The sequence below is a fragment of the Macrotis lagotis genome, chromosome 4 (genome assembly GCF_037893015.1).
Source record: "Macrotis lagotis isolate mMagLag1 chromosome 4, bilby.v1.9.chrom.fasta, whole genome shotgun sequence".
Lineage (NCBI taxonomy): Eukaryota > Metazoa > Chordata > Mammalia > Peramelemorphia > Peramelidae > Macrotis > Macrotis lagotis.
Genome location: NC_133661.1, coordinates 23026633 through 23046391, shown reverse-complemented (window position 1 = coordinate 23046391; position 19759 = coordinate 23026633). Strand labels below are relative to the sequence as shown.

General features: G+C 45.6%; 1 protein-coding gene across 1 annotated transcript in view; it reads right to left on the bottom strand.

Moving 5' to 3' along the window:
• ARID5B (AT-rich interaction domain 5B) overlaps positions 1-16699 on the bottom strand; it is a 206354-nt gene extending 189655 nt beyond the window's left edge. The window contains exons 1-2 of the mRNA XM_074232334.1: positions 16588-16699; positions 15957-16211 (exon numbers count right to left, since the gene is read on the bottom strand). Of these exons, the coding sequence (XP_074088435.1) occupies positions 15957-16211; positions 16588-16608 (276 nt within the window). The 5' untranslated portion in view covers positions 16609-16699. The remainder of the gene's footprint in view (positions 1-15956; positions 16212-16587) is intronic.
• Between the last annotated feature and the right edge of the window lie 3060 nt (positions 16700-19759).

The window sequence follows — 19759 nt, the reverse complement described above, 5'->3', positions numbered from 1 at the left end:
TTTCCAGAAAAAAAGCCATTTCTTTATTGGTTTAAAAAAAACAAAAAAGTCTAACATTAGTCATTTTCAAAAGAAAAAACTGATGGGGGGAAGTGTAGATCTGGAGGAAAAACCATCACACAGAAATATCCTCTCACTGTTGTCTAAGCAACCATCCTAGATACTAAAAGAGCCTCATTTGTTACCTGACTCAGCACCCAGCGACCCCCTTGCCTGGAAGGAAAAGTTAAAAGCATCCTTTCTTTCTCCTCCCCTTTAAAGAGCCATTTTTAAAAAGACACTTTGCCCAGCTGACCTATTGGACCAGGGCTGCCTGTGCAAGTTGTGAATTCTCTTTCACCACAGCTACTTCTCCAAGAGATGGTGCTGAGACAAGGTTTCTCTTCTCTTTCGAAAGAGGAATGAGAAAACCTTTAAAAAAAAATAAGCCAACTGAGCTATCTCTGGATTCTGACATGCGGAGAATGCTTTCACGCCATTGTTTTGAGGGGTCATTAACAGAATTCTAGAGGTCATGAATGATTTGAACACCTGCTCAGGGGTTTCCTGAAGAAATGATCTCAGAACATCAAATATGTGAATAGATGAGCAGGACCCAGGCTGAAAAAAAGAATTAATTCAAATCAAACAGGAAGACTCTAAGCCTTGTTGATAATTATAAAAGACACTGACTGCTATTTATCTCATCTTCATAATTTACATTTAAAAACCATCTTCAGCCTTGTTATTGAAACCTTTACCGGGGTAGATGGCTAGGGATGCATATTTTATATGCTAGCTCATTGTTGCTGAATACACAGTCACCCTGAGGAGGACAAAATACAATTAGACTATTATGGACTACATTCACAGAGGATAATATATCTGTATATTTCACTTAGACATAAAGGGCTCCATTATTGTCTGTATTGACGCCCCCCGTATGTTCAATTTGGGTGCAATTTGGTTAGTAGAAAGGCATGACCCAGTTCTCATTTGAATTCAGTACAGTAGTTACTCCAAGCTGGATTGGCCCAGAGCAGAGAGAGACACACGGGGTCTTTCTGTAAGAGGGAGGGAGACCCAAGGCATTGAAAGCATAAAATTATAACACTTTATAGAAATATAACTTCTTTCTATTCTAACTAGGACTCCCTTTCCCCTCATAGACCCTTGTTAATAAGCCTGGTTTCTTTAAAAGACCTGACCATGAACTTATAAAGACCTAATTTGAAGAACATTTCCAAAAAAGGAGAAAGAAGAGGAAAAATGCAAGAAGATGAAGGCATTTTTTTCCCCTCACAATTTATTCTATCATGGGCTAGGAAGATTATAAAAGAAAATGGGTGGTAAAGGAGCATGGTGTCATAGAAAGAAAATTGGACTATGAGTCAGAAGTCATGGATTCTAATCCTACAACTATTCTTTATTATCTGAGGCAAATCACTTTATTGATGTCCATTTCAGGTTGCTTCTCAGTAAAATGAGGGGACTTAAACTGGACAATATGAATCTAATGCTACATCATGGTTTCAAGACAAAAAAGAAATGGAAATACCAAGGATTGGGTGTGGACTCTTCTAGTGTGAATGGAGTACTTTTTTTGTTTCCCCACTCTTTTTTTTTTGGGAGGGGGTGTTTGTGGCTGCTAGACAGGACTCCTTTGGAATGAGCCAATCAAAACGGAAATAAAGACTAGAAGTTACAGAATTATCTGCAAAATTTCCTCCACATCTTTATAATAACTTTGAGGGAACAAGTTGGTTAACTTCTAGCAGTTGTTTCCATTTTGACTGGTCTCCCCTTCAGAGAAAGAACTGATAAATGGCATGGTATAGATAGGACATATTAAATATACATAGATGTAAACAAACATACGCACACATATATTCATCCATCTATCTATTACTCTGTCTCAATTGGTGGCTTCTCTAATGCAGAGTGGAGAGGAGGCTCAGAGGGAGACAATTCAGAACTTAGAAATTTTACAAAAAATAAAGTGAAGTTTAAAAAAAGTCAGTGGGATGAATAAAAAAATTCAAAAAGCTTTATAATTCTACCAAATTCTTGTTTCCCAGTTAATCAACCAATAAAATAGCTGAATGTTTATGACTCTGCAAGGCCCTTGGTGGGAGAGGGGCAAAAAAGAAATATTAGACAGGATCCTTATATTCTGGTAGAATAATCTTCACCTAAGAGGTGCTTAATGAGTTTGAGTTGGTTGGCCACTTTGAAAAACTAAAACAATGTTCTAGTCAAAGGCATGTGGGATTTAGAGCCAGAGGGGGATCTGAGTTCAAATCCCAGATCCTCGGTGATTCTGGGCAGGTCACTTCCCCTGCTTGTTTGAGTTTACAATGCTATGGACCCTTCACCGTCCTCTTAAATATTTTGATCAATAAAACCTATTAAGTATCTACCGCTCCAATCATCGTGTTCAGTTCTGATACAAAGGCTAAGAAGAAACAGTACTTGTGGGAGTAGACATTCTATTGGGAGAAAACAGCATGAACAAAGGACATGAAATACAAAATTTATCCAAAGTAGATACAAAGAAATTCCTGGCCCAGGCTGGGCTTCCTATAAGAGACAGGAATGAAGCAGAGCTTTGAAGACCGGGATTTCTTTGCCCTTCATTCCTCTTCCACCAGGTGACTAACAATGTTAAGCAAGTCATCAATACTCAAGTATTCATTGGTTGATTAACTGATGGAATAAGTGGTAAGAATCATAAAGTCTGAGATATTTTGAGGACATGAAAGAGTCATTGCAATATAGATAATGTGTCTAAGATACAGCCACCAGGCAAGTTGGGCTGGAATGTTGGGAGACTGAAGGAGAGTAATATGTAACATGTAATAAGCCTGGAGTCAAACTCTGAGGAGCTTTCAAAGCCAAAGAGAAGAGTTCTGTCTTTTATCCTAAAGGCAAGAGGGAGCTTCAAGAGTTTCTTGAGCAAGGGAGTAACAAGGACAAACCTGTCCTTTAGGATTATTCATCTGGCCACACCTGTTAGTTTTCTTGTCTCCAGGCCTTTCTCGAAATCATTCCTGGAATGTCTCCTCAATGTCAACCTCAGTTCTAACCAGTAAAATCCTACCCTTCCATTAATACCCACTCAAAATGCCATCTGGTCCATTAAGTTCTGATCACCCCAGCTAGAATCCCACCCTGATAGATTTTTCCAAGGACTGTGTATGTTCAGAAAGTCATGCCATAAGATAAATTTCCCGCCATCATAATTCTCCATCCCACAAAGTGCTGAGAGCATAATTTAGAGCTAGAAGGGCCCTTAAGGTCATCAAGATGAAGCCCTTTATTTTACAAATGAGGAATCAATGCCATGAAAGTTGAAATGCCATAACTATCAAGTATCTGAGGCTCGATTTGAACCCAGATCTTCCAGCACTGGATAGGTGGACAGGAGATGAATATTGGTATGAATATACCAATGAAATCACAGGTGGATAAAGTACTAAATTGTATGGTATAGAAAGTGAATAGTAAGATTAGCAATCAGTATCCAATGCTAGGTAAGGATAAATGGAATCTATAACAAGACTTGGGTCTCTTGTCTCCAGACTGTTTGAGGACCTGACTAGCTTTTTTTATTGTATTTTTTTCAATTATATGTAAAGACAATTTTTTAAGAGTCATTAATACAAAATTTTGAGCTCCAATTTTTTCTCTCTCCTTCTCCTGTCCTCTTCCTAAAATGGTTAACAATTTGATATAGGTTATATTTATGCAATTGTGTAAAACATGTTTCCAAATTAGTTCTATTGTTTCAAGCAAGTCACTCCACTTTCAGATAGTTCCAAACATTCAGACTTTGACAGATCTCATTATACCGGGATTTATTTTTGCAGAACCATCGTTCCAGGTTCTACCCTCTAGGGTCACACAGAAAAGTTTAACTGTTCCTGCACACGATGGCTTTTCAAATACTGGGAAGGGGCCATCAGGCCCCCCCCTCCCAAGTCAAGTTCAATATCCTTTGTTCCTTCAATTGATTCTCCAATGACATTATCTATATTCCTCTCTCCATTCTGGTCACCTTCCTCAAGATACTCAAGAGCTAATCAATGTACTTCCTAAAAAGTGACACCTCAAAGAAAACCCAATCCTCCAAATGTGGAGAGACCTCAGATGAGGACAGGATATAGCCCACCAATATACTGTCTTGGTAAACAGCTTCATAGAAGAGATGGCCCTTAATTTACATTGTGGAAATGGGGTAAAAATGAATAAGAAAAGGTAGCATTCCAAAGGTATGAGAGAAAGCATAGCATAGAGAGGAACAGGGAGCCAACCAGCCTGATCAGATTCTAGAAAGTTGAAAAGTTCTCTTCATTTTAGAGAAACCTATGAAAACACTTCCCCATTCCCATGTTAATGCCTTCATTCCTTCTACATGCTGTGCAGTTACAGAAATAGCAGCTTTGTAGACTATCCAAAATGTTATCTTGGAAAAGCTTGGCTTGGACAAACACACAATGTACTCATGAAAGCATCCTTTTTATTTCAGGAGAGATTGATCATGGGGGAGTAACTACCAGTTGGGAGACCCAGTCTATTAATCATGGCTTCCGGGTCATTATCTTCCTTTGTAAGAATCTAATCAGATTTCAGACCATCTTTCTAGAGATTCCAGAGAGTAATATCTCCTTGCCAGGTCATCCAAAGAAGTTAAACAGGATATAGAAACTCAAAACACTCTTCTAAAGTGCGAAGGGCATAGCATGACATCAATATCAAGGCAAAGCTGAGGAAACCTCAAGAACAGTTTTCTTAGATAAATATGTTTCACTATTGCCAACATCATCAAACTGCCTTTCTTACAATGTGACTGGTGAACTTCACCAGCTGAAATTCAACACCTCTATGTCCTCTGTCTTTAGAATTACGTTATTATTATAAGAAAAGTCAAGTGGGAGAGGCAGGTAGACCAGACTTTACCTTTCAGTCTGTCAAGATTCCATCCCAGGAAATAGATCCTAATATAGAAGAGCAGAAAACTAAAGGAGAGAGGGAGAAAGAGCAACAAAATACGAAATTCTTTTCTTCTAAGGTGTAGTTTTACAATTTTTCTCATCTTCCTTTTAATGATATTTGGAGCAAGAACAAATAGAAATAGTAACTCATGGCTAAAGTGGGGACTGTCAGAAAAAAGAACAACAACCTAACAAGCTCTGACTTGGCAAAGTTTTCAGAGATGGGTACAAATTTGAACACTCTGACTCAACTTGTATGTCACCAATTTTTTTTTTTAACAAAGAAATATGATGTGATCTGAAAACAGATATAAGAGAATTTCTGACAAAAGGGAAAATGTGATTCTGTCAGGAGGTGTGGTCTCTCTCTCTCTCTCTCTCTCTCTCTCTCTCTCTCTCTCTCTCTCTCTCTCTCTCTCTCTCTCGTCCAAAGATCTCAGTATGGGCCAGCTGATAAGCAGATAGATAGGCCAGGCTGCTAATTTGGCCTATTCAAATTGGAGTGTGCAAAGGCCTAGTCTGTAGATTACATAATTATATTTTTTTCTTAACAAGAATTCATTGCATTAGGAGATTCAAATTATGCAAGCCTATTCTTTTGTCTCAAGTTATATTGTGTTCTTTTGTGCTGGTAAAACAATATGGGCTTTAATTAGCAAATATCTGTAAATAATTTACTTGCTTTTCATACAACAGAACAATGGGGACAATTTTCACATACATTGACTGAGCCTGTACAGTGGGTTTCTTACGCCAGTATCTTTCATTGTTTAGCAATTCTATCAAGGTGTCCAATGCTTGCACTTCAGCTCTAAGCAGAAAAGGAAAGCCAAGGTGTTTAACTAACTAGTCCCAACAAGTTATTGTGCAGAAGTGAAATGATACCAAGAGAGGCTCACATTTATCAATAGCTTGGGATCATAGGCCTGTAGATAAAGAGCTAAATCACAAGGACAATCTAGTCCAATTTCTTTTGACAAACAAGGAAACCAAGGCCCCAAGGTCACCCTGGGCAGCAGAGAACAGCAAAGAAACCAAGTCAAGTCAAGTCATCCGACTTCAGATCCACTCCTCTTTACATCAGCCCAGCAGGAAAGGTTCAGTAATAATACCATTTTACAGAAAGCAGAAGTTTAAAGGACTTGGTGTAATTTGCCCAGGTTCACAGAAGTAGGTGAATTTTAGAGCCCAGATTTGAACTTGGAGCTTTCAGTGGATATATCTGGCCCTGATCTCTTTAGCCCTGGCACCTCCTAATAGGACACAGACACATGCCAAGCACTAGGATCACTGGAGGGCTGCCACTGTTAGTTGGCATCCTTCTGAACTCCTGAATGTAGGCAAGGGAAGCTCTGCTTGCCAGAAGGACGGTGCCCGCCCGAGACTGGGCTCAACAGGGTTAACCTTGGATGTCTACATATCCTCTGCAAAGGAAGCTGTTCAATGAAATGAGAGTGACGACTCCAGGACTGGAGGCACTATTATTTTGAATAAGATTGCAAAGGCCAGAAAAGGCAATTCAAAAACATTTCAATTATGTATTTCCCAGAACTACATCTTTGAGCAACTAATGCAAATGTTGCCACCATAATACAACTTCTTCCCACACAGAAGCATATAAAACAGGTTGAACAGCATATACTTTATATCATATGCATATTTTTGATGATTAATAAAAAATTCAAAATCTACGTGTGCTTTACTCTCCTAAGCAATACAGTAATTATGATTAAGGGACAAGCAACACCAAAAGGAGCCAATTTATCTTACTCGTGCTCAGGAATACTATTGTGTAACTAGGCAACTAAAGACAAAATATGGTCTAATTAATTCACTCCTATGCTTATTTAAAAGACACAATTAGAACATTTTTATTTCCCAGCCTGCACAGTAGTGTAACATGCTGGAGGGTTGCGGAATGGAAAGCCCATTATTCTCAAAAACAAGAGTTTGAACACTCAGTGCCACTGATCGGCCTGGGAAATCCACTGAGGGGAAGGAACAGTGGGTGTGTTTCCCATCCCAGAAGCAGAGGGAGAAATCACAAAGAACAGGTAAAAGAGGGAAATAGGCTGATGTGACCACAGGTTAGAGATTGCTGGCTAATGGCTAGCAACATGTGGCTTAACACTGACTAATGCCTTTGGTCTTGGCTTGGTTGACTTGTGGCCGCTGCCAAAAAGAAGGATGGAGAATATGTTCAGTATTGTAATGGACAGCATGAGTCTGCATGTACTCTCTCTCTCTCTCTCTCTCTCTCTCTCTCTCTCTCTCTCTCTCCCTCTCTCTCTCTCTCTCTCTCTCTCTCTCTCTCTCTCTCACACACACACACACACACACACACACACACACACACGCTTGCATGCAGCTATGCATTGACATAGGTGTCGATATGGAGAATTGTTAGGCAAGAGATATAATTATCCAAACAGTACTAGTCTGGGTGATAAATGGCAAACGTACATCTCAAATACTGCTAACAGTGGATTTGATTTCAGAAGCAGAATTAATTTACGCCAAGTGAGTGTTGGGGGATTGATGGCATTAACATGATTCGAAAGCACACTTTGATAATCATAATATGCATGTTTGAGATGTGTTGTCATTAGTGATGTTGACAGACCAGGATGGGAGATACACAGGCCGTGGGCTAAGGCCTTGATTCTAATCTCCATCCAACAGACAAGTATCACAGTGTAGCTTGAAAAATCCATTATTGTACAAGTGCAGGAGAGCAGATTTTTCAAGAAACGCAGGCGCCCATGACCACGTTTCTGAGAGGCAAATGAATCCTCAAGCCAGTGATCAATAAATTTGTTTTAAATTTCTTTAAAAACCAATCCTTTCGAGAATCATCAACAATGCTATTATTCTGAGTTACAAAATGGAAAACATCCAACTGCCCAGAGTATAAAAAATGATGGGCAAATGCTTTTGATTTCCAGCAATTACATTCTGGATATCAGTAAAAAATGAGACATTGATAAATGAGCTTTGGGTCATGTATCACTAAGATGCCACTATGACCAACTGCACTCTTATCAATAATTAATAACAATTTATTTACAAGAGTGGACTCTTGTACATCATTAAAAATAACATTTCCTTACTTCTTGCCTAACAGTTCAAACATCAATGGAGATTTTAATTGCTTATAATTTGGACTTGATGGAAAACGTGTGGCCCAGTTAAAAAGATCATCCTTAAACACACGTGAGTGTAATTTGACAACAATCACTCAACACAAAGGCCACTGCCACGGTCAAGGTCGAGTATTTAAACAGTCCACCCTCCCCCACCCATCCCCCCAAACTGCTGCACTTTGCAAGCTGAGCCCCATTTAAACAAGAGAAGCTTCACCTATTAACTTTAATGGTGTGAAGTCAATGCCCTCCTAATCCTTTGGTTAATCATCAGTTGGCATTTTTGTAGAATCTAATCACTTTACCTATTTTATCTTACCTGAGCTTCACAACAACCTGGTGAGGGCAAGTATAACTGATATTATCATGCACCTACCCCCATTTCACAGATCAGGAAATTGAGGTCCAGAAAGTCAGTCATTTGTCCAATGAGAATCAACTAATTGGGGCATATAAGATTTAGATCCGCATCTTCCTGACTCAAAAACCCTTTGTACCCAACTTCTCAATGAAAATCACACAGAGTAACATTTAAAATTTATATCAGGTCTTCAGTTTCCCAGTCCTGGAAAGCAGTATATACACATGAGCACCCTTTCAATTAGATGGACCGTGGGGGACATGAACAACATGAAACCGGGTGCTAAATGTTTACATGCAGGTAAACTGTTGTTGGACAGCTAAGTGGGCCTAGAGTTAGAAAGACATCTTGTAGAGTTCAAATTTGGTCTCAGTAGTTGTTTGATCCTGGGCAAGTCACTTCACCCCGTGTGCCTCAGTTTCCTCATCTGTCAAATGAGAAGGAAATGGCAAACTACTCCAATAACTTTGCCAAGAAACCTCTAAATGGGGTCAGAGTTGGACACAACTGAGCGACAACAATAAACTATAGTAGGCCCATAGCTGAGAATAAAGTAGGGAAAGAATGAAGAAATCAGACAGAAGTTTCCTTCTGGCTACCAAATACAGGTACAGCAGAAAGAATACTTGGCTTTGGGATCAGAGCTTTGGACTCCAATCCTGCCTTTCTCATTTACTTCTTTCATGACCTTGGGTAAATCATGGACTTTGGTTTCCTCCTGTGTAAAATGAGGGTCTAGACAATAAGTCCTCTAAGTTCCGTCCTGTTCTAAATCTGTAATCTCAGGATCCTGTGTTTGGATATAGGACTATGTCTAGGAATGGCTAAGGCTTATATTAAATGACTAAATGTGTAAAACAAACACACACACACACACACACACACACACACACACACACACACCCCAAAACAAAAATTCCCTATTGGCAAAGATCCAAAATAGTAAGGGGCCAAGAATGGTTCTGACCATGAGCCAGATGGCTGGATGTGCATATTATTTGGTTAAACACAGAAGCCGGACCTTCTTTAAAAAATCTACTAGACTTAAATTAATTAGTCTTTCTCTGAATGATTGTATGTATTGTCTGGACCACATAACTCAGCACTTCATTAGATAATGTCTTATATTGTTCTCTCCCCAAACAATCAGAATCAAAGTTGACTCAAAGGGCAATGGAATATGTCTGAATGACGGGTATTATTAGCATAATACTAAAGATGACGAACACTGGTGTAAAAGATACAAATAAGGACCTATATGAGCAGAAAAGGATCAATGGGTCAGTCATGGAACAAACATAAGGAAAGGGCAGCGCAAATGTTGCCCATATCCATGAAATATAATGGGTCTTCTAGTTTGGTGGCTCCAAAATAGAAATTTAGAGAAAGACATAGGCAAGAAGGGCATGGAATAAGAAGGGATGCAAGGGAAGGGAACTAAATCAGAAAACAAATTAAATGGAAACCCAATAGAATCACAGATCCAATGAAATATTGTTCTCTAATTGTTTTAGATCTGGTCATTTAACCTCCTCAAAGACATTAAAAATTCAAGGGCAGAAGGCTATATTGTGTTCCTCTGTGTATCTCCCACAATAACTTGCAAAAGAGGTAGGTAGGTACAAGCATTTACTGATTAAGGGACTAAATGTGGATGACATAAACATTACTTCAGTTTAAACTTAAGCCATTTAAAAATATTTTTACCCTCATACAATATAGTACCTATTCTTTCCATGCATTATTATAATACTAAGCAAAAATCCTTCAGTGACTTTGGGCAGTTCACAAACTCTTTGGGCCTCAGTTTCCTAATCAGAAAAAATGAGAAAGTTGGACTAATTGGTCTCTAGATTAAATCTATAAACCTATGATCCACTATTGGGCTCTAAAGAGAGGGTCAGTGCAACTCACAAAGGAAGGAGCACTGCCCCAGAGTTTAATTTCAGGCTCTTCGACTTCTAAGAATGAGCAACAGGTGTACTTTCACCAACCCATTGTTTTGGGGACTCCAAAGTTCCAGTTAGTCTGCAAGAAGTGTCCTCCCCATCATATGGCCCTACTTTGGCAGAAGTTGAGTTGGTCAATGGAAACGCCTCACCAGTTTATTTAATACAGATTTGATATTTTAGCAGTTGCCAATAAAATCAGCTAAAGCATCTCAAAGAAATTCCTTCCCGAACACTCAGTTCATGAATTCTAGAAGATGAGGAGATAATGGTCCAAGAGTAAAAACATATCTCTTCCTTTTAGACTTTGGCTCCTGTCTAGACAATTCCAATCTCAAATCCAACTTTTGCCATCGCACCAAAAATTCAGTTAAGTCGACATCTGACACTACAGTTATGCAAATGCAGACCAAACTGGGTAACCAAGTCTCGGTTTCTTCCAGAATTGATCAGATATGTGGGCATTATGGAGTTACATCACTTCTGGTAAGGGAAACGCAGGGGCAATAACATTTGGGACAGCTGGTGGGAACGTGAGAGCCATTGCTTCAGAACCCACACAAGGAGTTGAGCACCAAAGCGGCCCTTAGAGCCAGTCCTGGGGAGCTTATCTGAGAAGTTGGGTTGGAATTTTAGCTCAGTTGCTTAGAGAGAATCATAGATCAAAAGCAGGTAAGGGAACCTCTGGTGGGCAATTAGGTGATCTAGTGGATAGAGTGCCAAGTCTTGAGTCAGGAAGACCTGAGTTCAAATTTGACCTCAAGCACTTAGTAGCTATGTGACAAGTCACTTAACCCTGTTTACCCCAGTTTCCTCATGTGTCAAATGAACTGGAGAAGGAAATGACAAACCAGCTATCCTAGCCAAGAAAATCCCAAATGGGGTCAGGTACAACTGGAACCAGGGACCTCAGAGAACAGATAGGAATTAGGGAATGAGGAATTCATCCAGGATTACATAGGTAGCAAACGGAAGGCCTGTGATTTAAATCTAGATTTTTATCACTCTTGGACGGGTACTCTTTCCATTGTATCATGTTCCCAAATCAGATTAGTTACTGGATCCCCCAAACTTCAGTTTCTTTCTTAGTAGAATGAGGGGGTTGGACTTGACTAAATAAACCTATTCATTCTAACCCAAATGATCCTGCATTGGTGAGCCACCCAAAGTTGCAGGCCATCAGCATGCCTTTTCTTTCAGGCACACTGCAGGCCAGGCTTAAATAAGAATCGGAGAGTTGTCTGCAAGCCTATTTCAAGAGGCTATAAAATTGCCATTAAACTAAGCACTTGGCAACTTGAAAATAAATGTCATCAGAAGTTACCAAGTAACAGAACGGTCGCCCGCCTACTTTGCCATTTTCCTTCCCTGAAGAGCAAATGGTTGAATGTTTCAATTGTGGGAAATTATTGATGAAATTTAACCCCTTCTGGGCAACGGATTGCCATTCATTCCTTTGGCAAAGATAATGGAGAACAAATTCTATGATTTGAATGCCTTGAAAATACTCGTGTTGGCCATCATTTACAAAAATACCTACAAAGAGGGCTAAATGAAACTCTTTGCTCTCTGGAGGTAGCAGGGTGGAGACACACACACACACACACACACACACAAAATTACAGTAATTACTATGATGTTATTGTTGTCACCAGGCACCTCAGACTAGCTGTTAGCTGAACCCTAACGATAGAGCCAATTGGCCCGCTAACCAACCATGTTACTCATACCCAGCACCGGATGACCTTTGACACGGCACACTGACAATTGTGAAATGTATAAGATTACAAGCTTCCATAATATAATATATACAACGTGGAGCTCTGGGGAATGGCTTTCTCTCTAACAATTAGGATCTGCCAAGTCTTGCAACATCCATCTCTCTAATTCCAGAAATCTAGGAAAGATAACAGGGCCTCTCTATGAAACAAGCAAACAGACAAACCTCCCCCCCCACCCCCCACCAACGAGCCCTAAGTGTCCTTTAGGAATAGATGCTGAAGCCAGTTACATAAAGGAAAGATTACCCTCCCCTGCCATCCTTAAAATCAACAGGGCTCTGCTGATGCCAAGTGCTAGCGTTTTTTCCTCAAGTACCAAAGTGCAAATCACTAAGAAGCTTTTCCTTTTCCCTTACCCCTTTAAACAACAAATTTATCATTCTGAACTATTTAACATCAATAATAGAAATCATTTCAATGTATATAAACAAGTTAATGGAGTAAGTAAAAACAAAGTACATTTGTTAATAGGAGTGTGATGTTGCCCTCCCTAGGTCCTGGTTTCAAGCGTGAGTTTCTATAGGCTCTCGGCCAAACCAGTAAGAGTGTGCAGCAGAGCTTTTGCTGCTGCTGCAGCTTTCCCTGCTGCTGCTGCTGCTGCTGCTGCTGCCGCCGCCGCCGCCGCCGATCGTCTACTAATGAATGACTAACTTAGGCCAGGGGGGGAAATGACATCACCAGGGTGGAAAACCGATCCGCATTAGGAAAGTTTCTACCTGCTCTAACATTTTTCATAATTATTTTACACAATGCAACTCACATTTGCATAATTTTAAGGCGTGTCAGTATTTTCGACTGAAAATTGTTTTAATATGGCTGGATAATTCACAATGACATCAGCTGAGGTCCTAATGAAATATACAGGCATAATCATACAGCTAATTACCAGCCATGTTAGCATTAAAAAACAAATCATGCATAATATTAGAGGACGTATATGCAGCTGAGAATTATAAATAGAGTCATCTCCCCTTCCTCCTCCCCCCCCTTTCCTTTAAATGGTAAGATGAATTTTCTCAGGTAAGGTGTCTCGCAGTAACAACATGAGCTGATCATTAAAATGGCTCATTTCCCTCTAATAAACAAAGAAAAAGTGGGGTTTTTTTTAAATAGTCCCTGTCAGCAGTTTTTTTTAAAGCAAATTCAAACCTTCAGCTGCTCTATTTTTTGCCCGCAAGCTAAGCCTCTCCACTGAATCAGCCAAACAGAAATGAAAACCTGTACCCTAGTGGGGTCACCACCAAGGCTTTAAAAAGATCGCAATTCCAATTTCGAAGGTGACCACAAAATATCCCGTAAAACACTGCATAATTTCCTCTTGGGTTTACTCAGAAGTCTATTAGACTCCAGCTCTTTTTTTTTCTGGATATTTAATCCTTCCCTTTTTCCAGATCATAGGCCATGTTGAAGTAATAAATTTGAAAAGCAAATAATAAGGAATCGGGAGGGGGAGGGGCGAGGGCGGGAGGGAGGGGGAGGGAGAGACAGCTGCACTGGAAAGTTGCAAAGGGGGAGGGGACGGAGGGAGAGCTGGAGAGGGGAGGGGTCAACCTGTAGGTGGATTTCAAGGTTGGCTCTCGGGTTCCAAACATCCATTCTTAAATTGCGGGCAGACAGCGGACCCGAGGGGCGACCGGCACCCCCAAAAGTGGACTGTGGGGAGGGAGCGGGGCAGGTCTCCGGACAAACTACATTAATGAACAAACTGATGGGTCATTCGATCCTGAGGGGGGGGGCGTCCCCGAAAAGTGCAGTTCCTCCCCCAGACTGGGGAATGCAGGAGGGGCTGGCAGCGCTGCCTCGCGCGGGGGTTAGCCGAGCCTTCTACCTACCTGGCACCTCGGGAGCCTGCCCGCCCCGGGGTGAGTTAGCTGCTTTGCCGCCACACTAGGACCCCCCTGACCTTTCCCCACTTAAAAGCACGGCGGCGGCGGCGGCAAGTTGGCCAGGCCGTCAGTCTGTCGTGCTGCCCATCGCGCTGCGGGGACGCCGCCTCCATGCCCGCCGCCGGCACCACTGCCCCCCAACGGCTCCCCGGCAGCCAGCCGGCGCAGGCGGGCGGCTGACGCCGGGAGCCCCGCAGAACGGCGGTGCCCCCGACAATGACAGCCGGGGCAGCGGGCCGGCTGGCCCGGAGATCGGGGCCGGCCCTCTCCTCCGCCGGATCGGGACTGGCCCCGAGGCAAAGAAAAAAAAAGCCAACAACACACAGAACAAAAAAAGCCACCACCACCCCGAAACGTGACGAGCAGGCTCTTCTCCCTACCTACAGGCACCCCCACTCTCCAGCAGGGCGATCGTCTGGGAGAGGAAATGACTGGACTTTCAGGGTTCGTGGGAGAGTCCCACGCCGCTCCCCCACCTCCTCCTCACCCCCCCCCAACCTCCTTTTTGGAAAAGGGCCACTTTTCGTGGAGTCATTTAAAGGGAGTCCAGGCACTAGCTCGCGAAGGGGGGAGGGGAGGGGGTGGGGTGCAGTGCGGGGGGGCGGGGAGCATTAGAGAGAGGGAGAGACAGTTGTTCATGCTTAACGTGTTTGTGCGGGTTACTGGACGGCTTTGCAATCCGCCCAGGCAGACCTGCGAGTTATTGGAATGTATTAGCCCAGTAGCTGTCATTTATCACTTTATTCAACACGTCTTTGCCAGCTCAATAGCTTTTGATCCCAACTCAGCCCTCCATTTCGTAATTTCCGCCCTCTTAAACATATCAGAGACTTACAAAAAAAGAAAGAAAGAAAAGAAGAGAAAGAAAGGAAAAGAAACGGGAACGCTGCGGAAAGGCACCGAGGAGAAACCCCCCCAGCCCTGGCTAAGCCAGACACCCGCGGGGATGTAACCCGGAGAGGGGCTGGCCGAGGCCGGCAGACCGAGGGGACAGAGGGGAAGGAAGGCGAGGGAGCAGAGGGGGAGACCGGGAGAAGGAAGGGGAGAGATCTCAGCAAAAATACAGAAAGCATGTGACGTTCAGGCAGCCAGCAGCAGCAGGGCACGCGCGCGCACACACACACACACACACACACACACACACACACACACATCAGAACACACTGACATCTATTCTCCTATAGAGACACACTTGTCGGTGCACACTCACCTCTGGAGCCCCACTCCCAGGCATCACACTCACGTATGGACAGACACGCTCCTCCATCCATCCCCACCTACACACACACACACACACACACACACACACACACACGCACACGCACACTCCGCGCGAGGCTGCCACAGACACTCTCACCCCCCTGTAGCCTCATCTCCACCGGCTCACAGCCAGCCTCACACATGCCGACCCTCACTCACACAACCCACGTTCACGCAGACACAACACACACACACACACACACACACACACACACACACACACACACACACACACCCCTAGCCACTCGCTCCCCGGCACTCTCCTGGACTCCCCTGTGTGCGCCCCGACACTGACCCCCCCCCCTGCAGACGGGCCCCACTCACCCCGCGGCCCCCCAGGGCCCCCCTCCAACAAGTGATCCGATGCTCCCCGAGGCGTGGGCTCCTCGGGGCACAGCTGACAAGTCAAAAAGTCTTGGCCACGGCCACCCCCCCCCCCCAGCACCCGACCTCCCCCCCCCAACCCAGCCCTGGCCCAGGCCGAGCGGCCGGAGCCCCAGAGCGCGGCGCTACCCCTTTAAAAAGGCCGGCTGGCGCCGGGCGCTCCCTGCAGAAGGGGAGGCGGCCCCCCGGGCCGGGCGCCCCGAGCCCCAGCTCGCCCACCTCGCCGTGGTCGCTGTTCCGGCCCTGGGGAGTGTCTTCGGGGAGGAAATAAAGTTTGGAGCTGGATAAAAGTTGTCTGCTGGTCTTCTCCTCCCAGAGGAGCTGCAGCTCGGCGATGCAGATGGGGTCCCGGGGCTTACAGCGTACAAAGAAGAAGTCGCCCAGGGACAGGATGCGGGCTCTGCCCCCCAGCTGGAACTGGAAAGCCTTGTAGAAGACGTAGGGGCCGTGCAAGCCGCACGGAGAGCCGACCCACTGCGGGGGACAAAACAAGCGGGTCAAGCCCGGGGGGGGGGGGGCCGGCCCGGGCGCCCTCCCCACCTCGCCCGCCCCCCCCCCGGGCACCCCGAGCCCGCGGGGCGGCTGGCTGGGAGCGGGGGTGGGGGGGGAAGAGAGCTCGCGACCCCCCCCCTCCGGCCCCCCCCCGGCCCCTCTCCGGCCCCCCACCCCCACCCCCGAAGGGGGGGCAAACGCGATCGGGCTGGGAGAATGTGTGCAGGAATTCGGGGGGCAGGCTAAAAGGGAGTCGGGGAGCCGCGGAGGGCAAAAGTTTGGCGGAAAGTTTTCGGGGGGCCCCGGGGGGCGCGGGCCGGGGGCGGCCGGGCCGGGGGCGCGGAGCCGAGCGGAATACCTGGAGTGAGCTGAGCTCCATCTCGCCGTTCTGAATTGATTGAACTCAACATTCTCTCCAAACTTGTTGGCTTGAATGGATTGCATCAGGTCCTGGCAGGGAAAAGCATGCTCGCCCTCCAGCCGCCCCGCCGCCCCAATATAAAAGGCGGCCCGCCCCGCCCCGCCGCCCCCCAAATGACCGCCGCCGGCGCCCCGTCGTCCTCCGGGGCCCCGGCTTCCCCCCCCGGGCCCCCGCGGCCGCCTCCGGCCCGCCCCGCCGGGGAGGGAACGCGCCAGAGCCCCCCGGCCCCGGGCGCGGACGGGGGGTAGAGCGGCTGGAGGGGGCCGGGACGCCCCCCGGGGGCCGCCGAAAAATCCGCGAGCCCCCCCGGGGCAGGGCCCCGGCGCGGGGGGCCGGCGGGCGGGCGGGGGGGCCGGCGGGCGGCGGCCCGCGTTTTTCGGGGGGCCGGGGGCGGCGGGGCTGCTGCGTGCATCTGCCAGGACCTGCTTATATATGTCTAATATAAAGAACGTTTCCTGCAGAGATTCAGGGGCGCCCGGCGCTGTTTAGCAGCTCGGCTTTTATTAGACATGTAGATTGGTTTGATAGTTAAATGACGCTTCCTCACTGCCATGTTTTCAAGAACTAATCTGCTAAATTAGCTGGTGATGCCTATTTACACGGGAGCCAAAGGGGGGGTATCGATTCTATAAACATATAAATATTCATGCAGCGGGTCGCCTTGCCGAGCACACACACACTCCCTCTCCCCCGGGCTCCCAGGGAAGGGCCGGGCGAGCCCGGGCACACTCGGGCACACTCGGGCACACTCACACGCGCCGCACACCCACATCCCCCGGATCCCTTTCGGAGCCGTTATTGTCGTGGCCGTTTCCCTCCGCCCCCCCCCCCCCCGATATCGGAGGGCCGCCGAGGGCCTCCAAGGATGGAGACAATAAAAGGGGGGGCAGACCCACCCCCCCCAACGCGACACCCCGAGGCGCCGGGGTCTGCGGGTGCATCTCTTTCCTTTTCAGGTCTATACCCTCGGACGTGTTTACCATGCTGATGGACGCCAAGGGCGCTCTCAAATGCTCCAGTGTTTATATAACCCAGTGCCACAGCGAGAGCAGGCGAACTCTCTGCCCCTCGCACTCACACACACTCACACCCTCCCCATCTCCCCCTCCCCAAAATAGAAGGGGAGGGGGAGGAGACCGGGGGGGGGGCTTCCTCGGTGGAATAGTTAGGAACGGGGAGGGGGGGGCGATCCATGGGCAAACTAGTTAAATACAACTCGAAATGAAGCTGTTTCCAAGCGAGGGCACGAACCGTGAGACAATAAAGGCTTTAAATGTGTATATTTATTGTTCTGGAGCCCCGGAGCACGGGGAGGTTTGTATTCTGGGTTATTATGCAAACACAGAGAAACTTAAGAGCGACGGAACGGGGAGCAGGCAGAGAAGAGGGGCTGACTGCATAGCCCAGCTCCGATCCAGCTGCTGGGGTTCTAAGCCGCTTGATTGCATTTTCGCAGTGTTGATGTAAAATGGTATACTCTCACCTCCTCCCCCCCCCTTTCCCCAGCCCTCTTCCCTCCTCCCCCCCCGCCCTGCCCCCGCCCCTTCCCCTTCTCCACCACCACCAGCAACCCCTCCCTCCCCCAGCTCTCCCCACCCCCCCTCTAATTTTATTATACTGGCAACGATCCTCCCCAAGTAGGTCTGGCATGTTAAAAAGTAAACATGTAATATATGGGGAATAAGGTCTGTATAGTATGACAGTTGAAACTTGATCTGTGATAAAATTACAGGATGTTGAAATTACTAGTAAGCTATTTTTAACGCTTTCGCAACGTTTCACCTCTAGTCTTAGCATCTACTCGAAACAGGATTACTTTAATAAAAAATTATATTCACATGGCTGAAGTGAAGACACTCAGCCGGGAAGGAACGGCTGAGAGTCCGGGCTGGGGGCGGGGGGGAGCCCCCTCCCTCGGGTGGCTTGCATCTTCCTAAGCGAGGCGTCCACTGCAGTAAGAATTAGAGCACTTAACGTGATCTAAACCACATTTTTGATTCAGAACATGGGGAAGTCATAAAGGCAAGATCTATCTCGTTCCTCTAGCCCCTGAGATAAACGAGAGAAAATGGCAGATCGTCAAATTACCCGAAGTCATAAAAGCCCATGCCAAAGAGACCCGGGATCCTGGAAGCTGTCGAAAACTATTTTAATAATTTAAATATCCCAACTCTGCAGAGTGCAGGGAGACAATGTAGCAATTTGCAGGCTCCCCATCTTCTGCATTAGCCAAATGACGCCTTGCGCCTCACTCTTTAATTATCTTTCTTGAAATTTCATCTGATCTTCCGATTTCATCAACGTGGGTTGTTGCAAAGAGGGATTACAGCTCCTTTCCCTCCCCCACCTCACTTTATGATACAGTACATCCTGCGTCTGTTGGATGAGACCAGCCCATTTGATTATTATTTTTTTAGATTTCATTTTTTTTTTTTTTACAGATGATCGGACCTGACTGAAGGACATTTTCCATATTTCTGGACCATTAAAGACGTCTGAGAGATCCATGGGTTAGGCTCTCTGCCCCCTTCGTGTAAATAGATAGGTCCAGTTCAAGAAATACTGTTTTAAAAAACTGGAGTTGCAGTATTTTGACAAGATCATATTTGAGATGGACTCTGAGTCAGTTTCCTGTAAGACCAAAGCGGCAGCATTTATGCAGGAAGGCTCAGCAGAGTGCCTCAGGGCATCCCTCTATTGTATATTAAACCTCCCTCTCTCTCCCTCTCTCTCCCTCTCCCTCTCTCTTCCCCCTCCTTAAAAAAATACACAGCTCTTTTTTTTAATAGCAGCTGAGCAACTTGTGTTTTGTTTGATGTTATCCTCCATGAGAGACTTTAAACAGACACAGTTTGGCCAATTGTATCAAAACAGGAGCCTCACTTATTTGGAAGCCCCTCCCCCATAACCCCCCCCCAAGTTTTTGAGAGTCTAATCATGGCAGGGGAGCTTGTTTTTAAATGGGCTGAAGAGCCTGTCATCAGATCTGAAAACTCTGTTTGTGTGTGTGTGTGTGTGTGTGTGTGTGTGTGTGTGTGTGTGTGTGTGTTTGTGTGTGTGTGTTTGTGGGGGGACTCCTTCCCCCATACACTGCCCCCCCCCACCGTCA